At 28.4% G+C, this 18,241-nt stretch overlaps 2 protein-coding genes across 2 annotated transcripts; both read right to left on the bottom strand.

Moving 5' to 3' along the window:
* Positions 1-620: 620 nt before the first annotated feature.
* Positions 621-4,016, bottom strand: LOC101508986 (uncharacterized). The gene is made up of 2 exons (XM_004498094.4): positions 1,853-4,016; positions 621-1,052 (listed from the first exon to the last, which is right to left on the bottom strand). The coding sequence occupies exons 1-2, from the start codon at positions 3,731-3,733 to the stop codon at positions 942-944; spliced, it is 1,992 nt and encodes a 663-aa protein (XP_004498151.1). The 5' UTR covers positions 3,734-4,016; the 3' UTR covers positions 621-941.
* A 2,490-nt stretch (positions 4,017-6,506) lies between these two features.
* LOC101508668 (ABC transporter G family member 26-like) lies at positions 6,507-11,780 on the bottom strand. Its single transcript, XM_004498093.2, has 9 exons — positions 11,511-11,780; positions 10,648-10,937; positions 10,329-10,484; positions 9,815-9,998; positions 9,152-9,433; positions 8,313-8,594; positions 7,959-8,243; positions 7,760-7,867; positions 6,507-6,813 (listed from the first exon to the last, which is right to left on the bottom strand). Exons 1-9 carry the CDS (start codon positions 11,721-11,723, stop codon positions 6,553-6,555), a joined length of 2,061 nt encoding a protein of 686 aa, XP_004498150.1. The 5' UTR covers positions 11,724-11,780; the 3' UTR covers positions 6,507-6,552.
* Positions 11,781-18,241: the final 6,461 nt, after the last annotated feature.

Genomic DNA, 18,241 nt, shown 5'->3' with positions numbered 1-18,241 from the left:
ATTTTATAAGAGTCTAAGATTTTTCGCTAGATGTGAAACTAACTCATTTGGATGTAAATTTTTGAAACCTTTATTCAACATCCTCTGGATATAAACTTCTGTAGTAAATTGTTCTAAAAAAGACAAGAGAAATAGAAAGAACAAGGGGACACAAACATTTTACGCAAACGTAAGACCATTATACATTATAGGTGATTATAATATTAATTATTAATTTACTTATTTTACTAATGGCTCACTTTAGAGGAGCCAGATCATTATCAAAATGACGGCTCTTTTGAAATTTTTATAGAATCTATATAATCTATCCTACATACATAAAAACTCAACAACTAGGTGTGACTCATCTGTGAAAAGTAAAAACAAAAGATAGAGTGAGAGTGAAGTTACTATGATACTATGGTGTTTTTTAATTGCAAAATTACTATAATATCCCAACCAAAAAGTCCCTTCGTTTAATGTGAGGGACTTTTTGGAATTTTCATTCTGAGGTGTGGCACTACAACAACCACGGCCTCCGCTATTTTGGCCGCTAAAGCAGCCGCTACACCGACCGTTATAGTATGCTACCGACAACACAGAATGAAACTCATTTTAATGGCTATATCCAAGAAAATAAATAGTTCAAAAGAAGTTGCACAGGTCTTTATTTCTTTTTAGGTACAATGAATAAGAAAAATTGTTACATGAATAAATACAGATCTTAATGTACAACTCAACAGACACTGTCACCAAGAAATGAAAATATTTGATGACCCTAAAAAACACCCTACTTTTTGCCAAATATTTATCTTATGATACAAATAGAAAAAGAAAAAATATGACTGACCATTGAGCAATACTCAGAATTGAAAGGCAAACTCCACCAACAAGCAATGCAATTTCATCAAACTTCAAATGCCAATAAATAAATACTTTTATAAACACAGGTGGAAGGAAGCTTAGCTAGTTTTCTGCTTGGCCTTGTCTTTAGGTTCTTCCAAAACAAATTCAGCATATAAATCCTTTAGAGCAATCATGACTGTAGTTATCAATGGCCCCATAATAGCCCCCTGCAGAACAACACACCCCTTCACTCAATTTAACAATGCCATGGGATATATAAAATAAGTGTGTCTAAATAAGGTCATTGATAGAGTGAACTATGTAGCACCGACGCTTTAGATTGATGGTGTGTCCGGTGTTTGACACATGTCAACTGACACATGCAATTACACTTAATTTTAATTTTTTAAACTATTATCAGTGTTGTGTCTAGTGTGTGTCAATGCTTCCTAGGTAATTATTACTTTTACCCCCCAAACATTTTCCCAGTTTTGCGTCTTTTGTCTGAAAAATGACCACAATTGGTAATTTGGTACCTTTCTACAACTTTGTCAGTCAAAAATCCTTTGTGAAAAACAGAGTCAATTGCCACATGGACGCCGCATCATGTAAATGTCCACGTGACATGACTTAGTGTTTTCCACATAGGAAGCTCTGACTGACAAAGTTATAAAGAGTGGCAAATTGTGATCATTTTCAGAAAACAGAGACTACAAAAAAACTTAAGCTGAAATTTAATCCAAAAATAAAGATAACTCAACACTGAAATTATCTTTAGGAACTTAATCAAGTTATGTAGGTAAACAAGTTTTCAATGTTAAAACAATAATTTTCAAGAAAAGCAAACTTGACATGAAATGACTAAAATACAGATATGCTATTTGCTAGTATATAATGAATTAACAATTGTTGGAACCTTGAGAAACAAACAGCTAATGCATTGATTGATGCAAAAAAGACTGAGATATCGATGCAAAACTATAATGATCATCAGAAAATCAAATGAAGGATGATGAAACTTTATTACCTCCAGAGCTGATGGGAACAATGTCATTCCCCCAATGATACTGAGGCCGGTAAGATAAGCACTATTCCCCGGCACATCTTCGAGAATCTCCGACGCGCCGTAATCCATAAGGAAAAGGTGAGTAACAGACAAGAAAATGGCCACTATGTACCTTCCTTCCATCACAAGTTGCATCGCTGCTGGTATTGTTGCAAGCCAAGACGGAAAAATCGGAAGCAAAGGACTAATGAATGCAAGTAGAGTCGACATGTACAAGAAATGAATTTTGTATAACCGAAACAAAAGCCAAGTGAGACATCCTTGAAAAAATACAATCTCAGCAGTAGCCAAAAGTACACCTGAAATAGCTTTATCCAAAACTTCAACACATCTTACTCTAGTGGAATTTGAAATTGGAAGCATATGCATCGCTTGTTCAGTTACTCCACCAGATTCTGATGTAATGAGGTAATACAAAACCCAAATGAACACCATTGACTGTGACACAAAATTGAAAACCTCTGCAGCTCCAGAGACTATTGAATTAGCTATGGACAACATAAATTTTGTACCCCTTCCCAGCACGGTTGTACTACTAGCGAGAACACGCTGTGACACATCGATTCCTTTAAAGGCGAAGCCTTTTGCTTTTTCGACTAAATCCTCGCGGGTGATCACGAGTTCTCGGAAAAGGGAATCTAGTTCCATGTAAATCATGCTCCACTCGCGGTCCCTAACCCGACTTTTCAAACTCAAGAACTTTTCGGTGTATGGCGAAGGAGTAATTAAAGCTCTTGAAGGTGCTGAAGAATTAGAAGGAGTTGATATCACAAAATGCTTAATCCCAGTCACAAATTCAGTCATGTTATATTGCTCAGCCAACCCATCAATTTGATCAGAAACAGTCTCATAGAACTTTGTGGTGTAACTATCCACCATTCCAGCAACATCATTCTCTTCCATCCATTTCTTAACACCAATTCTCTCACCATAATTACTCTCTTCAACATGCAATTTAAGAGAAACAACAGCATCTTTTCCTTCAACACCAATCTTATAAGAAAAGAAAATCACCCCAGTCAGAAACCCTACAATCATAACAACAATAAGCCCAATTGCCACAATAATTTTCAACCTTTTCACAACCCTTCTTGTGAAAAAAGCACTAATGGCACTTCTCCTGAAACTATTAGTCCTGAAAGAAGACAAAGTGTGCATAGTTGAATCGACATTCTTAGAACTAAACACAAAACCTAACCCTAAAAGTGATAAAGCTCCAAAACCACCAAGCCTCTCATAAACAATGATGAAAATCCCAAAAGACACTAACAAACGAAGTAAATTGGAAAATCCACTACGTCTTCTAGTTGTTTGAGGATTCTGTTGAGGTTTTGGTTTCCTCAGAATGACTCTAAAAGAAGCTTCACGAATCTCAACAAGTGTACCAACAAAAACCCTGAAAACAGCAACAGGAACAGCAAGAACAGTTTCTGTGAGTCCCAACGTGAGAGGTTCAGACCAAAAAGCAACAATGGTCTGTTGAATTCCCCTAAGAGGAATTGAACATAGAACCGCCCATTGAATGGGTCTAAGATACTGTTCTAAGAGCTTGGAAACAGTGTAGAGAATGAAAATGGCGAAACCAAGACCCGCATGTGCCATAGCTATGTATAAGGCGAGTCGTACCTGGGGATCGCCGGAAAATGTGTTTTTGCCATCTGGGTCGTCGTCACTTCGAGTAGACGACGGCGCGTGGGGAATGTTCGACGGCGCGTGGGACGAGTTTGAAGGCGCGTGGGGAGGTGTGGTGGAGATGGGTGGTCTTGAGGATGCAGATCGGAACATGTCCTGCCATGCTGGAGTGGTGGCGGAATTTGGGTCGGAATATGGAACGAGTTCCATGGTTGATGATGATACAGCAAAACATACACAGAGGAGACAGAGACAGAGAGAGAGATTTGTGTTCCAATTCTGAACTAACAGAAGAGGAACAGAGACAGAGATGATGAATTAGCGTCAGTATTGACTCTGGAGAAGGAACGATGAATTCATGAATGTGATGAGTGGTTTCGTTTTTGTCTTTTTTTATTTTATTTTATTTTGTTTAATTTTTTTGTTTAGTGTTTTTTCGTGGGACCTCAGGAGGAAGATACCGCCAGTGAATCATGAGGGGATTTTTTATTTAAAAATCACAAAAACGAGGAAATGAAATGTGAAGAAAGAGTAGTTGTTCAATCATTACTTTCCATTATTGTTGTTTTTTCAATCTTCTTATCTTTTTTCAATCTTCTATCCTGTTGTCTGGGATTTACATTCTTTCTTTTAACTGTGTGACACAATTACAGTAATCGTTCAGCCGTCGGATGAAAATAAACGACCGTGATTGTTTTGTTGTGTGAAATTGATTTTGTAATTTGAACCGTTTGATTTTAAATTAACGGTTAAAATCAACTACAACGTGAAGCCGTGTGAAAACTTTACAGCGGCAGATCCAAGTCCTGGTGTTTGATTGTATTTAGTTCTATCGACCTCACTTTCCCTTTTCTTGCTTTTTACATATCTTATGCCTATGGCTTACAATTGTAATCACTTCAAGTCTTCTTTAAACTTTAAAGTATTGGGTTTGAGATTTCATCATCATATACGTCGACGATGGTTTATTACTCCGTCCTATATTGTTTAAGATTTTTACATATTTATCAAGTTACATATTTATTAGAAATTATAAATGCAAAATAGAATTAATATTTAAAAAATAATATATATATATATATATATAGTAATAATTAAAATGGTAAATCTCATTTTAATATTAAATGTGTTAGGTAATGTCACTTTCATTAATAACTCGGTCAAAAATTTAAATTTAAATTTTGATTAATTCAAATCAAACATATCAATTTAAATTTTAACTTTTATGACATAGACAGTTATGTGACATATAATATATTATTCGACCAATGTCACATGAATAATCGAAGATCAAAATGATATTAAGACATTTTTTTCTTTAAATAAATCACTAATTCTAACATATGTGTTAACATCTATTTTATTATTCATCTTTATCCTTAAATTTAAACTTAATATTTTTTCTTCTATCAATTTATTCTTCGTCTTCTTCCCTTGTTTACTTTTCATCTTCCCCCAATTTAGAAAAGCAAATTAAAAAATGAGAGAATTATAATTATGAGTAAAGGAGAAGATGAAGCAAAATACATATAATTCTCAAACATGCAGTTGGTCTTTGGTCAACAACGCACAGAGACCTAATCTCGTATGATCAGAAATATGTTAAATCACGAAGGAAAAATTGAAAATCATAACAAATTAAACATGTAGCATTAAATAATATGGATCGATTTGTTTAAGATATTTTTTAAAATTATTTTTATGGTATTTATTTTTTAATATAATATTTTAAAAAAATAATTTTAAAATTAATATTTTAAATAAAACATTAGTTTAAATAGTTTATCTCAAATATAATTTTAAGTATTTTATCTATTTTTTATAAATATTTTTAGCTAATAAAATTTTAAAAATGATTAAGATGAAAAGTTAGTTTGATAAGCTCTTCAAATAAATTATTTTTAAAAAATATCTATTTTTTAAAAATGTTATTTTTATCATGTTAACATTTTTAATAATGCATATTATATTATTAATTATCAATATTAATTTTTTTAATTGATAACAAATCAATCTAAAAAATTTCTACTATTTCTAAATAAATTTTTATAAATATCACTTTTTTAAATATAAAGTCAATTTTTTTAAAAAAGAATTTTAAACAAACTGACTCTATATATCTTGAACAACACTTCTAAATTATCATACTAGTTTCTAAATCAATTGTTACAATTTTACAAAGTTATGCAATAAAATTTGGGTAGTAACCCCATAAAAAAGAAAAGATTCTCTAACATTCCCAGAATGCAGCAACATTAACAATTTTCTTTTCCATCCATTAAAATATTTTCATTTCTTTTGGTAACTACTTTGACACGGTGTGTCACTTTTGATTAAAGGGAGAGTTAGGTGACAAAGATAGAAAAATGAAAAAATTTAAGGAAAAGTGAAAATAGAATAAACATGAAAGAAAGGAGGTGATTTTAGTTTGTCTTGTTGGACGTCTTTGTCTGTTAAAAAATAGATTTGTGTTACATAAAAAGAGTCATGTTATTTAAGTTGGACAAAAAGATAGACAAAGTAAAAAATACATATCAAATATTACGATTGATGTGAGTTGCATATAGACCTAGATAAAAGAAAAACATTTAAAAAATTATCATTGGCGTTATTTATGTTCACAAAACATTTCTCTGACGAGAAAGAGGGGAAAAAAAAAAGACACAAAAAAATTAGAGTAAGGTGTTTATGAGGAAATGACGTAAATCCGTTTAAATTATAATTATCACATAATATAAATAGTTCTATATGATGTTTAAGTATTTGTGTTATAAATGTGTTGAAATAACATTGCTGTAATATAAATAATTACGGTCATAAACTTGTAGAATTTTTAATTTATAAAAGAATGCAGTTGGAATTGAAAAATACATCTTAATAAATAAAGTTATTAATTTTGCCTCCAACTTCAAGTGGGTTGACATACATAATACACCCCTAACTCAATTAATGCAAATGAGATAAATTACTAATAACATTAATCTCAATCAACAAACTTGATGATCATAGAATAATTAAGATTAATAATTTCAGACATCAATTCTTCTACGGAGGCAAAAGTAAGCTAACAAACGAAAGCATATAGCCATAGCTACCATAACCCAAACTTCTTTTAATCCACCTTTCAAGTTTACAGTGTCAAATGTTGGTGAACTCTGTAGAGGCCTACACCCTCCTTTGCTTTCACAATCATATAATTCATCTCCTGAATATTGCACTTTTAGTAGAAGCCTAAAACCATAGTACATAAATGAAAGATACTTTAACCATTGCATGAATTTTGGTATGTGCTGCAACAACAACAAAAATTTACATTATGTTAGTGTTTTGAAATCTTGCTCAAGGGAAATGCACATGTTAGGCTTCTAAATGCTTTTATGTTTAATTACAAAATTGCCATCTTATTTTTAATTCGTTTTTAGTTTTTAAGAATTTCTACGAGACACATTAAAAATATTTATTTATGTACGAAATCTTAAAAATCAAAAAAACTTAAATTTTAATTTCGAGTGAAAACAAGAAATATAAACACAAATAAAATATACCTAAAAAGAGACTAAAATATTGATTAGCACTCGCTTTATCATATTTTAATGTTTTATAATTGTTGTATGGTGTAAGAACTATTAGGTTTAGAGAATTTTGTTTTATATTTTTAAATCTAATAGTCCTGACAACTACTACACCATATAACATGATAACATTAAAATTTTATTGTGACGGTAAAATCTTCTAAAGGAACGTAAAAAATATAAATCTTTATGTCTTAGGTATATAGGTGTGTTATAATGCCTTAAGCTTTATAGCAGTTTACTTTATTAAAAGTTATGGCCATAATGTATCTTGTAACATCCACCACAAATGTGGTATTTGGTGTGTTTTGTTTGCATTATCATAACCTCTCTTATAAATAGAGGTCGTCTCTATTGTATGAAACCAAATTGAAGTAAAAAAAAAAACTAGAATGTTTTTATTTTGTCTAAATCCTTTAATTTTTAAGAGAAATTGGTCTTAATAATATGAAATTCGCTTGAGAGGTAACTGAAGTATAACTAATAATTATTTCAATCAGAAATTAAATTCAAATTGTCCAAAATGATTTGTCCTTAACTAAAACTTATTGATAACTTAAGCTCAAGCAAGTATTATTTGAGAATGTCTTCCTATGTTTATTGGCATTATTACACTCATTATTTGAAAGCTTTAGCACCAAAAAAGAGAATGTTAATAGTATACCTGAACATAGTAGCCACCAGTTAGGAGGAATAACATTAGTACCAAAGAAGCTGCCATCCCTGCTCTTTTAATACTCATAACTGCAGCTCCAAACAATTCTCCTGCACCCTATCAACAAAATCATATTATAGAAGTGATTAAATTCAAAGCTTAAAATTAATCATACCTATTCTAATTAAGCATTGATATAATTACTTACTTGACTTGTTATAGCTATTAGTAGAACAACAAATAATGTGAGAAAGAAGCAAGCCACAGTCCTCTTAAATCCAGCCATGAAGTAGACAATAATCATGAAAAATGTTGGATAGAAAACATGTGCTACCATGTCACATAAAGTGCTGCATACATAGTATACACTTAATCTATACATGTCAGCTTTTCTTTCTTTTATCAAGTAGTACTTTTCAAATGGAAACACATAGACTGCTCCAAAAATGCATGAAGATGTCCAGAATATACATATGTAGAATGCTAAACCAACCTGCAACAAAGATGGTTCTTAATTAATTAGTAGTTCATTTTTGTAATAATAATATAATGGGATAAATACCTGATCTCTGAGTTGAGCTTCTGTGTTGGTTGAAGATTTCCACCAAAGTAGCCCTAACAAAAGGGCTACTCCAAGTGCTTGAACTAGTCTTAACTTGTCAAAATAGTCTTTGCATCTTGCTCTATATGTTCTCTTTGAAAGAATCACAAATTGGTCCAACCAACTCAATGTCCACTCTTTCTTAACCTGAATGGCTACTTGAAGATGTTCTGGTGTGTTTACTCCTCTGTGATTCTCTTTTTCTTTTGGCTCCAGTAGAGTTTTGTACTTGAGTTGTAGATACTAATATAATCAAGAAAAAATTCATAAGATTAATTGGAAACAGATGGAGCATGTAAAAACTCATAGACTTTACTTATGTGTCATGTGTGTGTGTGATTTTCGGCCTTAACCCTCCTACGGTGAAAAGGGTCATAGTAATCCGAAGTTCGGTCGGAAACTAAGTAAAATCTGGTCAAAGATTGTTCTAGACAGGATTCGAACTCGAGTATTCCCGATGTGTGTATGTGTATGTCTTGGTCTTAACCCTTCCCTTCCCTTAGTTCAAATTTACTAGACGAAAGGGGTCCTAATAATCTGAAGTTCAACGGAAGGTACATAAAGTCTGGTCAGTGATTGTTCCAGACAAGATTCGAACTTGGGTACTCCCTACCAAATGTGTGTGTATGTGCACATGTGTATTAGTGTTTTGAATCCGCTTCCTAGGAAAAAAGACCCTAATAATCTAAAGTTCATTTGAAAGATATGGAAAGTATGGTCAGTGACTGTTCAAGACAAGGTTTAAACTCAGGTACTCCCAATCGAATGTGTGTGTGTGCATGCGCGAAAGGAAATCCTACTTTAATAACAGCTTCTGAAGGGTCATGAGTAGATTCTTGATCTTCAAAAATATCTGTTGGAACACTTATGTCGTTCACTTCACCAGTTGCCATGTCAAGCAAGAACTCTGCAGGGTTCATTGCTATTTCAGGGCTGAACCTCAAGGATGAAAAGTACTCCATTGTTTCTCTAGCAGCTCCATAGTAAATAGGATAGCCTTCTGATATCAGAAGAAGTTTGTCAAACATGTGAAAGATTCTGCTGGATGGCTGGTGTATTGTTGTGATTATAGTCCTTCCAGCCTATTAGTCATAAATCAAATGAAACTTTTTCAGCATATATTACAACATCAAAGCATTTTACCATAATGAAACATAATTAAATTTAGGTCTAAATATGTATTTGTCCCAATAAATATTCGACATTTTACTTTTGGTTCTTGTTATACAAGATACATAAGAACTAGAATGAATATTACACATATATTATTCAAGAACTAATTCCAACATAAATAAATTTTATAGAGATTAAAATAAACATGGATCAAAATTAAAGAGTGGCAGACTTGCAAGGATCAAAAATAAAATAAAAAATATATATTTACAGAGACTAAAATCATAAAATGGTATATTTGTAGAGACCAAAAATACATTTAAACTTAAAATTTTTATGTAATGAGACACCTTAGCAAGTCCTTGAAGTGTGACAAGGAGTTTGTTTGCTGAGGTAGAATCAAGGCCTGAAGTTGGTTCATCAAGTAGAAGCAATGAAGGATCAACAAGAATTTCATAGCCTATGCTTGTTCTTTTCCTTTCTCCTCCTGATATGCCTTTGAGAAATCCTCCACCTATTTTTGTGTGTCGACATCTATGGTTATACAAGAGATTTATTTAGAGGTACTGTTTTATATATCTATCTTTTAAAACAACTTCTTGTTAACTCCCTTATCTATGTTTTAAAATGTAAAAAAAAAAAGGGTAAATTAATATTTTAGTCCCTGAAAATATAAGGATGAGTCGGATTAAATTCTCAAATTTGTGAAATAACAATTTACACAGTAATTTCAATAGATGTTTATTAAAGAGATATTTTGTTAGACGGACTAAATTGATTGATGTTTTTTAGTATAAGACTATTTCGTAAATTTGAGAGAATAAATTTCAAGAATCAAAATGCTTAATTGAAAGAAAAAAACACCTTTCAAGGCCTAGCTCCTTGACAGTTGTCTCCACTTTTGCATATTTTTGCTGCTTGTTCATATTGGTTGGCAACCTTAAAAATGCTGAGAAGACTAATGTTTCTTCCACAGTTAATTGTGGGAAAAGCACATCCTCTTGTGTCACAAAACCAATCCTATAAGTCGAAAATACAAATATTAGCACATGAATATGCTAGTTACTATAAAAGGATCAAATACTATATTACTTCTATAACACATATGATAGGTGCGCACTGTGTGTGAGTGTTGTAAACTCTGAAATACCGAGTTCAATATGAAAGTGAGTAACTACTTAACCTTCTTTTAACAGATGGAGTATATTTAACATCATTGTAAGTTATTTTTCCTTTTACATTGTCAAGCAATCTTCCACCTATAACTCTTAACAAGGTTGTTTTTCCACTGCCAGAGGGACCCATTAGAGCAAGAATTTCACCAGGGCCAATGCTTCCAGTAATGCCCTTCAAAATCCTCTTGTATCTATCTTCTTCCACTGTGTGTTGTGTGGCTACCTTTGATACCATTGCCTTCACAGGGTTATTTGAAATTGATTGGCTATTTCTCACCTTATACTCTACATCTTCAAACTGCATGGTAATGAGAAATCAAGTGTAACCAAATTATGTTGGACTACACTTATGTTTAATTTTTTTTGTTAATTTTGCCGCAGTTACACGGTTCAAGTTGTCCGTTCAAAAGATTAGACGGTCCACATTTCAACTTTGTTTATGCAGGTCCAAAATACATTTGAAACATGGATTCGATCTTAATCCAATAGTTCAAATCGGCTAGTACAAGACTACGTGAATACATTGAAACCATTCCTCTAATTTTGGTTCATATGAATACTACCTTCTTCTCTTTCGTCATTTTCACATATATTAAGAAACATAAGGAGTGTATTTAATATATTTTTTTTTGTATATGAATGATACTGAAATACCCTTTTGTATACATGCGTCCAACTCTGTTACTTCACCTTCTAAGACAAATTCGTAGTATTAATAAATTAAAGGGTATATTTAAGAGAGAAAATAATTGTATCTAGTAATTTGAAATGTGACTTATAATTAGATACATAGAGATATCAAATAGTAAATGCAACAAAGAAAATGCTTATTTGAAAAGCTATAGAATGAAGACATTTAGTACTATAGTACCTTTAGAAATATGGGGAGAGGGTGATTTTGGTTGAAAATTGAATCATCAACTTCTATGTCAATTTCTGAGTACCTATTCCTAAGGTATGTTTCCTTAGACATAAACTCCTTGTTGTTGTGACCAAAGTCATTGCTCCTTGCTATCTTCATGGAACCATTTGATGGTGGTGACGTTGACATGTCCACCATCTCATCCTCTATCCCAATTTCCATGTTCTCAAAAAAGTCAAAAACAAAACTACTGGTTTTGATGCAAAATGTGGCAATAAAATTTAGATGTGTTGAGTTAACTGCATTAGAATAAAAGCTTTCCTATATATGCAATAAGGAATTTGGTTGGTGTGCCACATACTTTTCATGGCAAGTTTATTGGTTCAGTATAGTCCTCACATACTCTTTCAACCATTAACATATTTTTTGGAAATAATTTCAACCATTATGATATGCCTAAAAACATGTCAAGAAAATGAATAACGTTAATGTTTATAAAATTTATTTGTGTCGGTATTCTAAGATTTTATTTGGATAGATGTCACTCATTGGCTTGTGCTTTTCATATTATACCAATAGTTCTTTCACAAAAGAATGAGGAGAAAAGAATGTGATTGCAATTAAACAGTTGAATCAAGTGATGGAAAAAATATTTTATTGTATTCATTGTTTTATAATTTTTTAATCATTAATATAAAATATTTTAAATAATTTTCTTTTATATCAAAATCTCAAATTTACTTTTAATATCATTTTCATCTTCATCTATTCGATCGTGTAGTTTCTAATATAAGTTATTCAAAATTGGATACCGCATTGTTCAAATATCCTTTAAAAATGTACTTTTAGGGAAGGGAGGGGTACACTTACTATTTAAATTATACTCTCTTCAATCTTAATTATAAATAAATAAATATTTTTTGATGAATTATAAACAAAAATATATAGATTTACATAATTTTAATTAATTTTCTTGGGATATAGTGAAAAAATGATAGAGTAAAATAAATTGAGATCAACTTATATTTTAAACCATAAATATAAAATTTAAATCTTTAAAATTATAACATATAGACTTATAGATGACAATTCTAATTATTACACTCAATTTCACACAGAATATTTTAAGAGTTAACATAATAGTTTATTACAAACAACAAAATCACATAAACTACAAACAACAAAAACTTTAATCATTTATTTTTTATTAAATTCTATTAATTTATTGTGTGGATCTATCAAATGTTGACATAATGATTAAAAAAAACTAATATAAATAATCAAAGTGTCTAGATAATTTATAAAATGATCAAAATTAAACAAAAAAACTTAACAAATCAAAATAAAATCTAAAAGTAACTTAAAGAACCAATAACATAATTTAGTTAAAATATCTAAATGATTATAAGAAAATTAAAATTATTGGAAAATTTGAGAGGTTGACATTTCATTCATAAATACTTAAAACAAAAAGTATAATGAGAAAAATAAAAATAAAAGAAAAGCATTTGAAACAAAATATAAATTCTTAAAAAATATAAACAAGAAAATAAAATTAAAATAAATAAATGATAAAATACTTAAGGGGATTCAATTAAAATTTGAAAGTATTTTTAAAGACATGCGATGGAGAAGTCTTAAGTTATTCAATCATTTTCGGATATTCAATTAGGATTATTTAAATAAATTGTAGAAATTTAGTGATATTAAATCAAGACTTTCTATAATATAACAGTCTTGTCCTAATCAAATCCTTTTTTAAGTTTAATTGATTGTTTTTTTAGAATGGAACATTGAATTTTGTTAGACTTTTTTAATAGCAATTGTTTTTTCCTAATACATGAACTTTGTATGGATTTTCATTTCTTACTTCTTTTAATTTTATATATATCATGAGAATTTATTCATCATCCCTCCTCACACATTAGATATGAGATGTCATGAGGTGAGAATGGTATTATCATCACATGAAAATGAGTATTATATATATTAAAACTACACACTCATAATTGTGTTATATTTATATTTATGTCTATATTATATTTCAAATAGTTTATTTTTTTTCAAATAATTACATAAATTTTTTTATATTTTACTATTCTTTGAAATTTTATGACTTATTGAATTGATCTCAAAAAACATTATCAAAATTTATTATCATTTTCAAAACAAACACGTAAACACGCAAAATGTAATATCAATATCTAAAATCTGATATCATTACAATTTTTTAAAACTTTATTTTTTTTAGTTATTACCGTTATTTTTGGATTTTTTACTTTTTTTTTCTTTTAATGTTATTTATATAATTTATAATTTTATATGTTATAAATAAATAATTTTTTTTAAATAATTTTTTATATTATAAATAAATAAGTTTTTATGTTATTTATAATTTAAATAATTTTTTTTTATTTTTATGTTTTTTATTACCAGACTAATTTTAAAAATCAATACTACAATCCTATTAATTTTTCGTATAAACTAATGAATTTAATAAATATTAGATACTCCTATTTAAAATTCAAATACATAAATTAATTTATATAATATAAAATAAAATTATATATATATATATATATTTATATAATATTAAAGAGACATATATATATATATATTTATATAATATTTAAGAGACATATTAATCTTCGAACTTCGGAATATTTGTATCTGCTGTGATTTTATTTGGATAGATGTCACTCATTGGCATGTGCTTTTCATATTATACCAATAATTTCGTATAAAATTATTTTGTAAATTTACTTAGATGCTCACATGAAGTGGTCCACAATTAAACCTTGTAGATAGGAACAAATTTTTAAGAACTTCTTACAAAATATTGTGTAACTTTCATCTAATGTAACCATATTAGTCCCTAGAGATTTGATATTAAAATTAATGAAGAATACAACTAAAAAAAAGTAACACATGTAGCTATTAAGTATTTCAGATATTATTTATAATTTATATCTGATTTATTTCATGAAATAAGTACTTTTGTGAATATTTAGAATAACTTATAAAAATTATAAAAATTATAAAAATAGCTAATGATTTGACTAGAAATGTTTTCAAATTTGCCTTTTGAATAAATTTTAGGGTTCAATATATTATTAGTTTTTTTAAATATACTAATTTCTATTTTTAATTCCTCTACAAAACTCTGTCGAGTTTTGGTCCTTCTAAATTTTTTGTTACTAATTTTAGTTTGTGTTAATCTTTTATAAAAGTCCACGTTGCATGTTCTAACTAACTTTTTTTATGATATGTCATTGTTAAGACTTTAAAATATCATTAATTTAATAACATAACTATTTAATCTTTAATTTAACAATTTAACTTTTAATTTGAAGTTATAGATAAATTAATAAAGATTCAAGATTAAATAGTTAAATTATTAAACTAATGATATTTTAAAGTTTTATCGATGATATGTCATAAAAAAAAAGCCATTTGAAACATGCAAAAACTTTTGTAAAAAAAATATAGACTAAAATTTGTAACATAAAACTTATGAGGATCAAAATTCAAAGAAATTTTTTATAGAGACTAAAAATAAAAGTTAATATAATTAAAGGAACTAAAGACGTATTTGACTCTAGATTTTAATGTGAATGAGATTTAGTGTTTGAAAAAAAGAGTTTTACAATAACGACGCATGTGAAAAACATTCAATCACTGTAGAATATTTTCTTTCTATAAAAAATAGAATATATATTTTGCAAACATTGATTTGAGATATATTTTTAAGCATTAGTTTTTATATGATCATTATTTTTATTTTTGTTTTACTTTTTATCTTGAGTACTATTATTTCATTATTCTTTTTTGACTAATTGAATTAACTACTATTTCTTAAATTTTATATTTTATGTTTTGCTTCCACTTAAACTTCTGATAACTAATTCTTAATTAGAGATGTTAACTCACATGTTTCTTTCAAATATATTTTGATTTAATTATCCTTTTTGAAGAGTGTATATAGTAAATAAACTCAAAATACTATTATTTTATGACAGCAAAACAAAATAATATTAGAAATGATAAGGCATCACTACTTGATTTTGATTATTTTTGCAGATAATGGAAACTATGATCTGATTTTGATTAAATATTTTCTTTTGTATTAGAGGAATAAAATATGTATCAAGCAAAATAAACACAAATTGTATATTACTTTAAAAATATTTAATGTATAATTTAATATTTTTATTTTTAGAAAAATATCCTTTGCTTTTTTTTGTGTGCAAAAGCTTGCTAATTTAAATGACTGTGTTTTCATATTTTTTATTTATTTTAATTTAAAATTTATTGAATTTTTTGTGCATAAGTTTAATTATTGATTTTTAATATGTGATTATTATGTTTTTATATATTTTGTGGTAATTTATGGTTGCTATATTTTAATTATTAAAATACTATGATTATTTATATGCAATGAATTAAAAAAGTAAATGACAGTTAAATCAAGTTTGTAATGGGAGTTATATTTTTTATTGTTAATTTTTTAATGATAGAGATATAGACAAAAAATTAGTAGAATGAGGAATAAAAAAATGAATGAATTCTAGATGTGCTATATCATACTATTAAATTATGTGGCGAAATTAGTGTAATATAGCATATAAGGATGTGATGTACTAACATAATATTTTGAGGGTTTGTTTTAATATATATTTTTGATTTGATTTCATACGAGAGAATAAAATATAAATTCATGATAATTGATACACATAAATTAAATAACAAAAGAAAAATAATTGAAATATAACATCCAAAATATCTAAAGTTCAATTTAAAGACATGACACATTTGATTTGTATATTTTTTAGCAAATTTAAAACGGTTTTTATCTCAAGAATTGAATTGATTCAGAGAACAAAATTATTGTCAACCCAATCCAATTTTTGTGCATCTTGATGGCCAGTTCATGGTGATGACTGAACAAATAATTTTTTAACCATTGTAGCCTGAGAGAACAAAATTGTCAAAGTTGTTTTCTGTAACATATTGTGCAAAATTGGTATGCAATGTTTGTATATACGTCAATAACAAAGAATTAAAACTTATTAATGTAAGATCGAACTATTTATAATTATAATATAGTTCCGTAGTTATAGATTTATGTATTTTATCGTGAAATAAACTAAATTGTGAAGGAAATATAAGAAAAATAGTTTTTATGAAAAGATAAAACATTTTTATGAAAAAAATTAGAGTTGTGAGATAAAAAATAAAAATAGATAAAACATATTTTTTAAAAGAGTTTTAAAATACTTGACTTTATGACAGCGCTTTTATAAAAAGCGCTTTAAAAAACTCTATGGAAGCGTTGTATAACCTTATAGAAAATATTTTGACCCTATAAAAGTGCTTTTATAAAAAAAAATACTGTCAAAGACTTTGTTATTATATATAATTATCAATAAAACCGTACTTTTCAAACAAAATATTATCTTAACCGCCGTGTATTTTTAAAATATAATACAACAACACTTTTAATTAAAAAATAATATTAAATGTGTATTATAAAAATTATATTTTAGTGTAGTGCGCATAGGTTATAGCACATGAAAGAAGCCCTATTTGCATCAAAACGAAGACATCGAATATTAAATAAAGGTGTAAATAATGTGAAAATAACATTCAGAATAGCAAAAGTTTGATCCTGCAAGGAAAACATATTGTTTTGGGCAGAATCAAGACATTATGGAAAATAGTGGCACATCTTAGTTGTTTGTTTCTTTTGCATCCATAATTGAAACTTATTGAAAATTATGTTGTTGTTCCTTTTTTTTTTTGTTGGAACTAATCTTGGACAGATAATTTGTTTTATGACAACTCATTTCCACTACAATGAATCAAATTTAGTTGTAGGACATTTTCTTTTCATTATCAAACAGAATATAGATTTAATATATGACATTTCTAATTTATATTAATACCATTTTCTTAACTATTTCTCTACTTTAAAAAAACAAAATTAAAAAAATAAAAACTTCAAATAATTTTATATAGTCTTGATAGAACATAGTAAATTAAAAAATCGCATGACGACAGATGTCTTCATGATCAATCTTTTCCGACATAATATTTTGAGAAGCATAATAAAAATCAACAAAAAAGATAAATAATTGAAAAAAATATTGAATTATCTTAATATAATCTATCGTAGAATTTGCAGATAGACCAAATTTTTATGTCCTTAAATATTAGCAAATTTGTGAAAGATAATTTATATTTGATTAATTCTCTTTCAATATGGTGGATGGAACAAATAAACTTTTATACAAATCAATATTCCCTTTCCAACCACATTTTCATATCATACACATAAAATAAATTGATTGTATAACTCTATGATGTGATGAAAGCAAAATAGCTCATGCATACACATTTTAATCTACCTGCAGCAAAACAAATCTCCTTTCTCACACAACTAATTAATCATTAAACATATGCATAATATGTTGTTCCACCATACACCAATTAACACCCTCAATAAAACGAAACTAGTTAATCTCTTCTCTTCTCCCTTAATTCCTCGAATAAATACACAAATTAATTAATTATTATCTTGTAATTTCAAATTGTCCTATTAATCTCGCACTTCAATATTTAAAGTAATAAAATGAAGAAACAACGATCTCTCTTGTGTATTTCAACTCTGCATCTACTAATCACTATCACCCTCTATTATTCCACTACCACATTAGCTCAATTCTCACTGGATCAACCAC

The sequence above is a fragment of the Cicer arietinum genome, chromosome 5 (genome assembly GCF_000331145.2).
Source record: "Cicer arietinum cultivar CDC Frontier isolate Library 1 chromosome 5, Cicar.CDCFrontier_v2.0, whole genome shotgun sequence".
In the NCBI taxonomy this organism is placed as follows: Eukaryota; Viridiplantae; Streptophyta; class Magnoliopsida; order Fabales; family Fabaceae; genus Cicer; species Cicer arietinum.
The sequence above is the reverse complement of the archived record's forward strand: the minus strand, read 5'-3'. Positions and strand labels throughout refer to the sequence as shown.

Coding starts and splice junctions, on each gene's coding strand:
- LOC101508986 (XM_004498094.4), bottom strand. CDS start 3,733: ATGGAACTCGTTCCATATTCCGACCCAAATTCCGCCACCACTCCAGCA. Junction 1,053..1,852: donor TGTTCCCATCAGCTCTGGAG/GTAATAAAGTTT, acceptor GTTGTTCTGCAG/GGGGCTATTATGGGGCCATT.
- LOC101508668 (XM_004498093.2), bottom strand. CDS start 11,723: ATGGAAATTGGGATAGAGGATGAGATGGTGGACATGTCAACGTCACCA. Junction 9,999..10,328: donor AAGGAGCTAGGCCTTGAAAG/GTGTTTTTTTCT, acceptor GTATAACCATAG/ATGTCGACACACAAAAATAG. Junction 8,595..9,151: donor CTTCAGAAGCTGTTATTAAA/GTAGGATTTCCT, acceptor TGATTATATTAG/TATCTACAACTCAAGTACAA.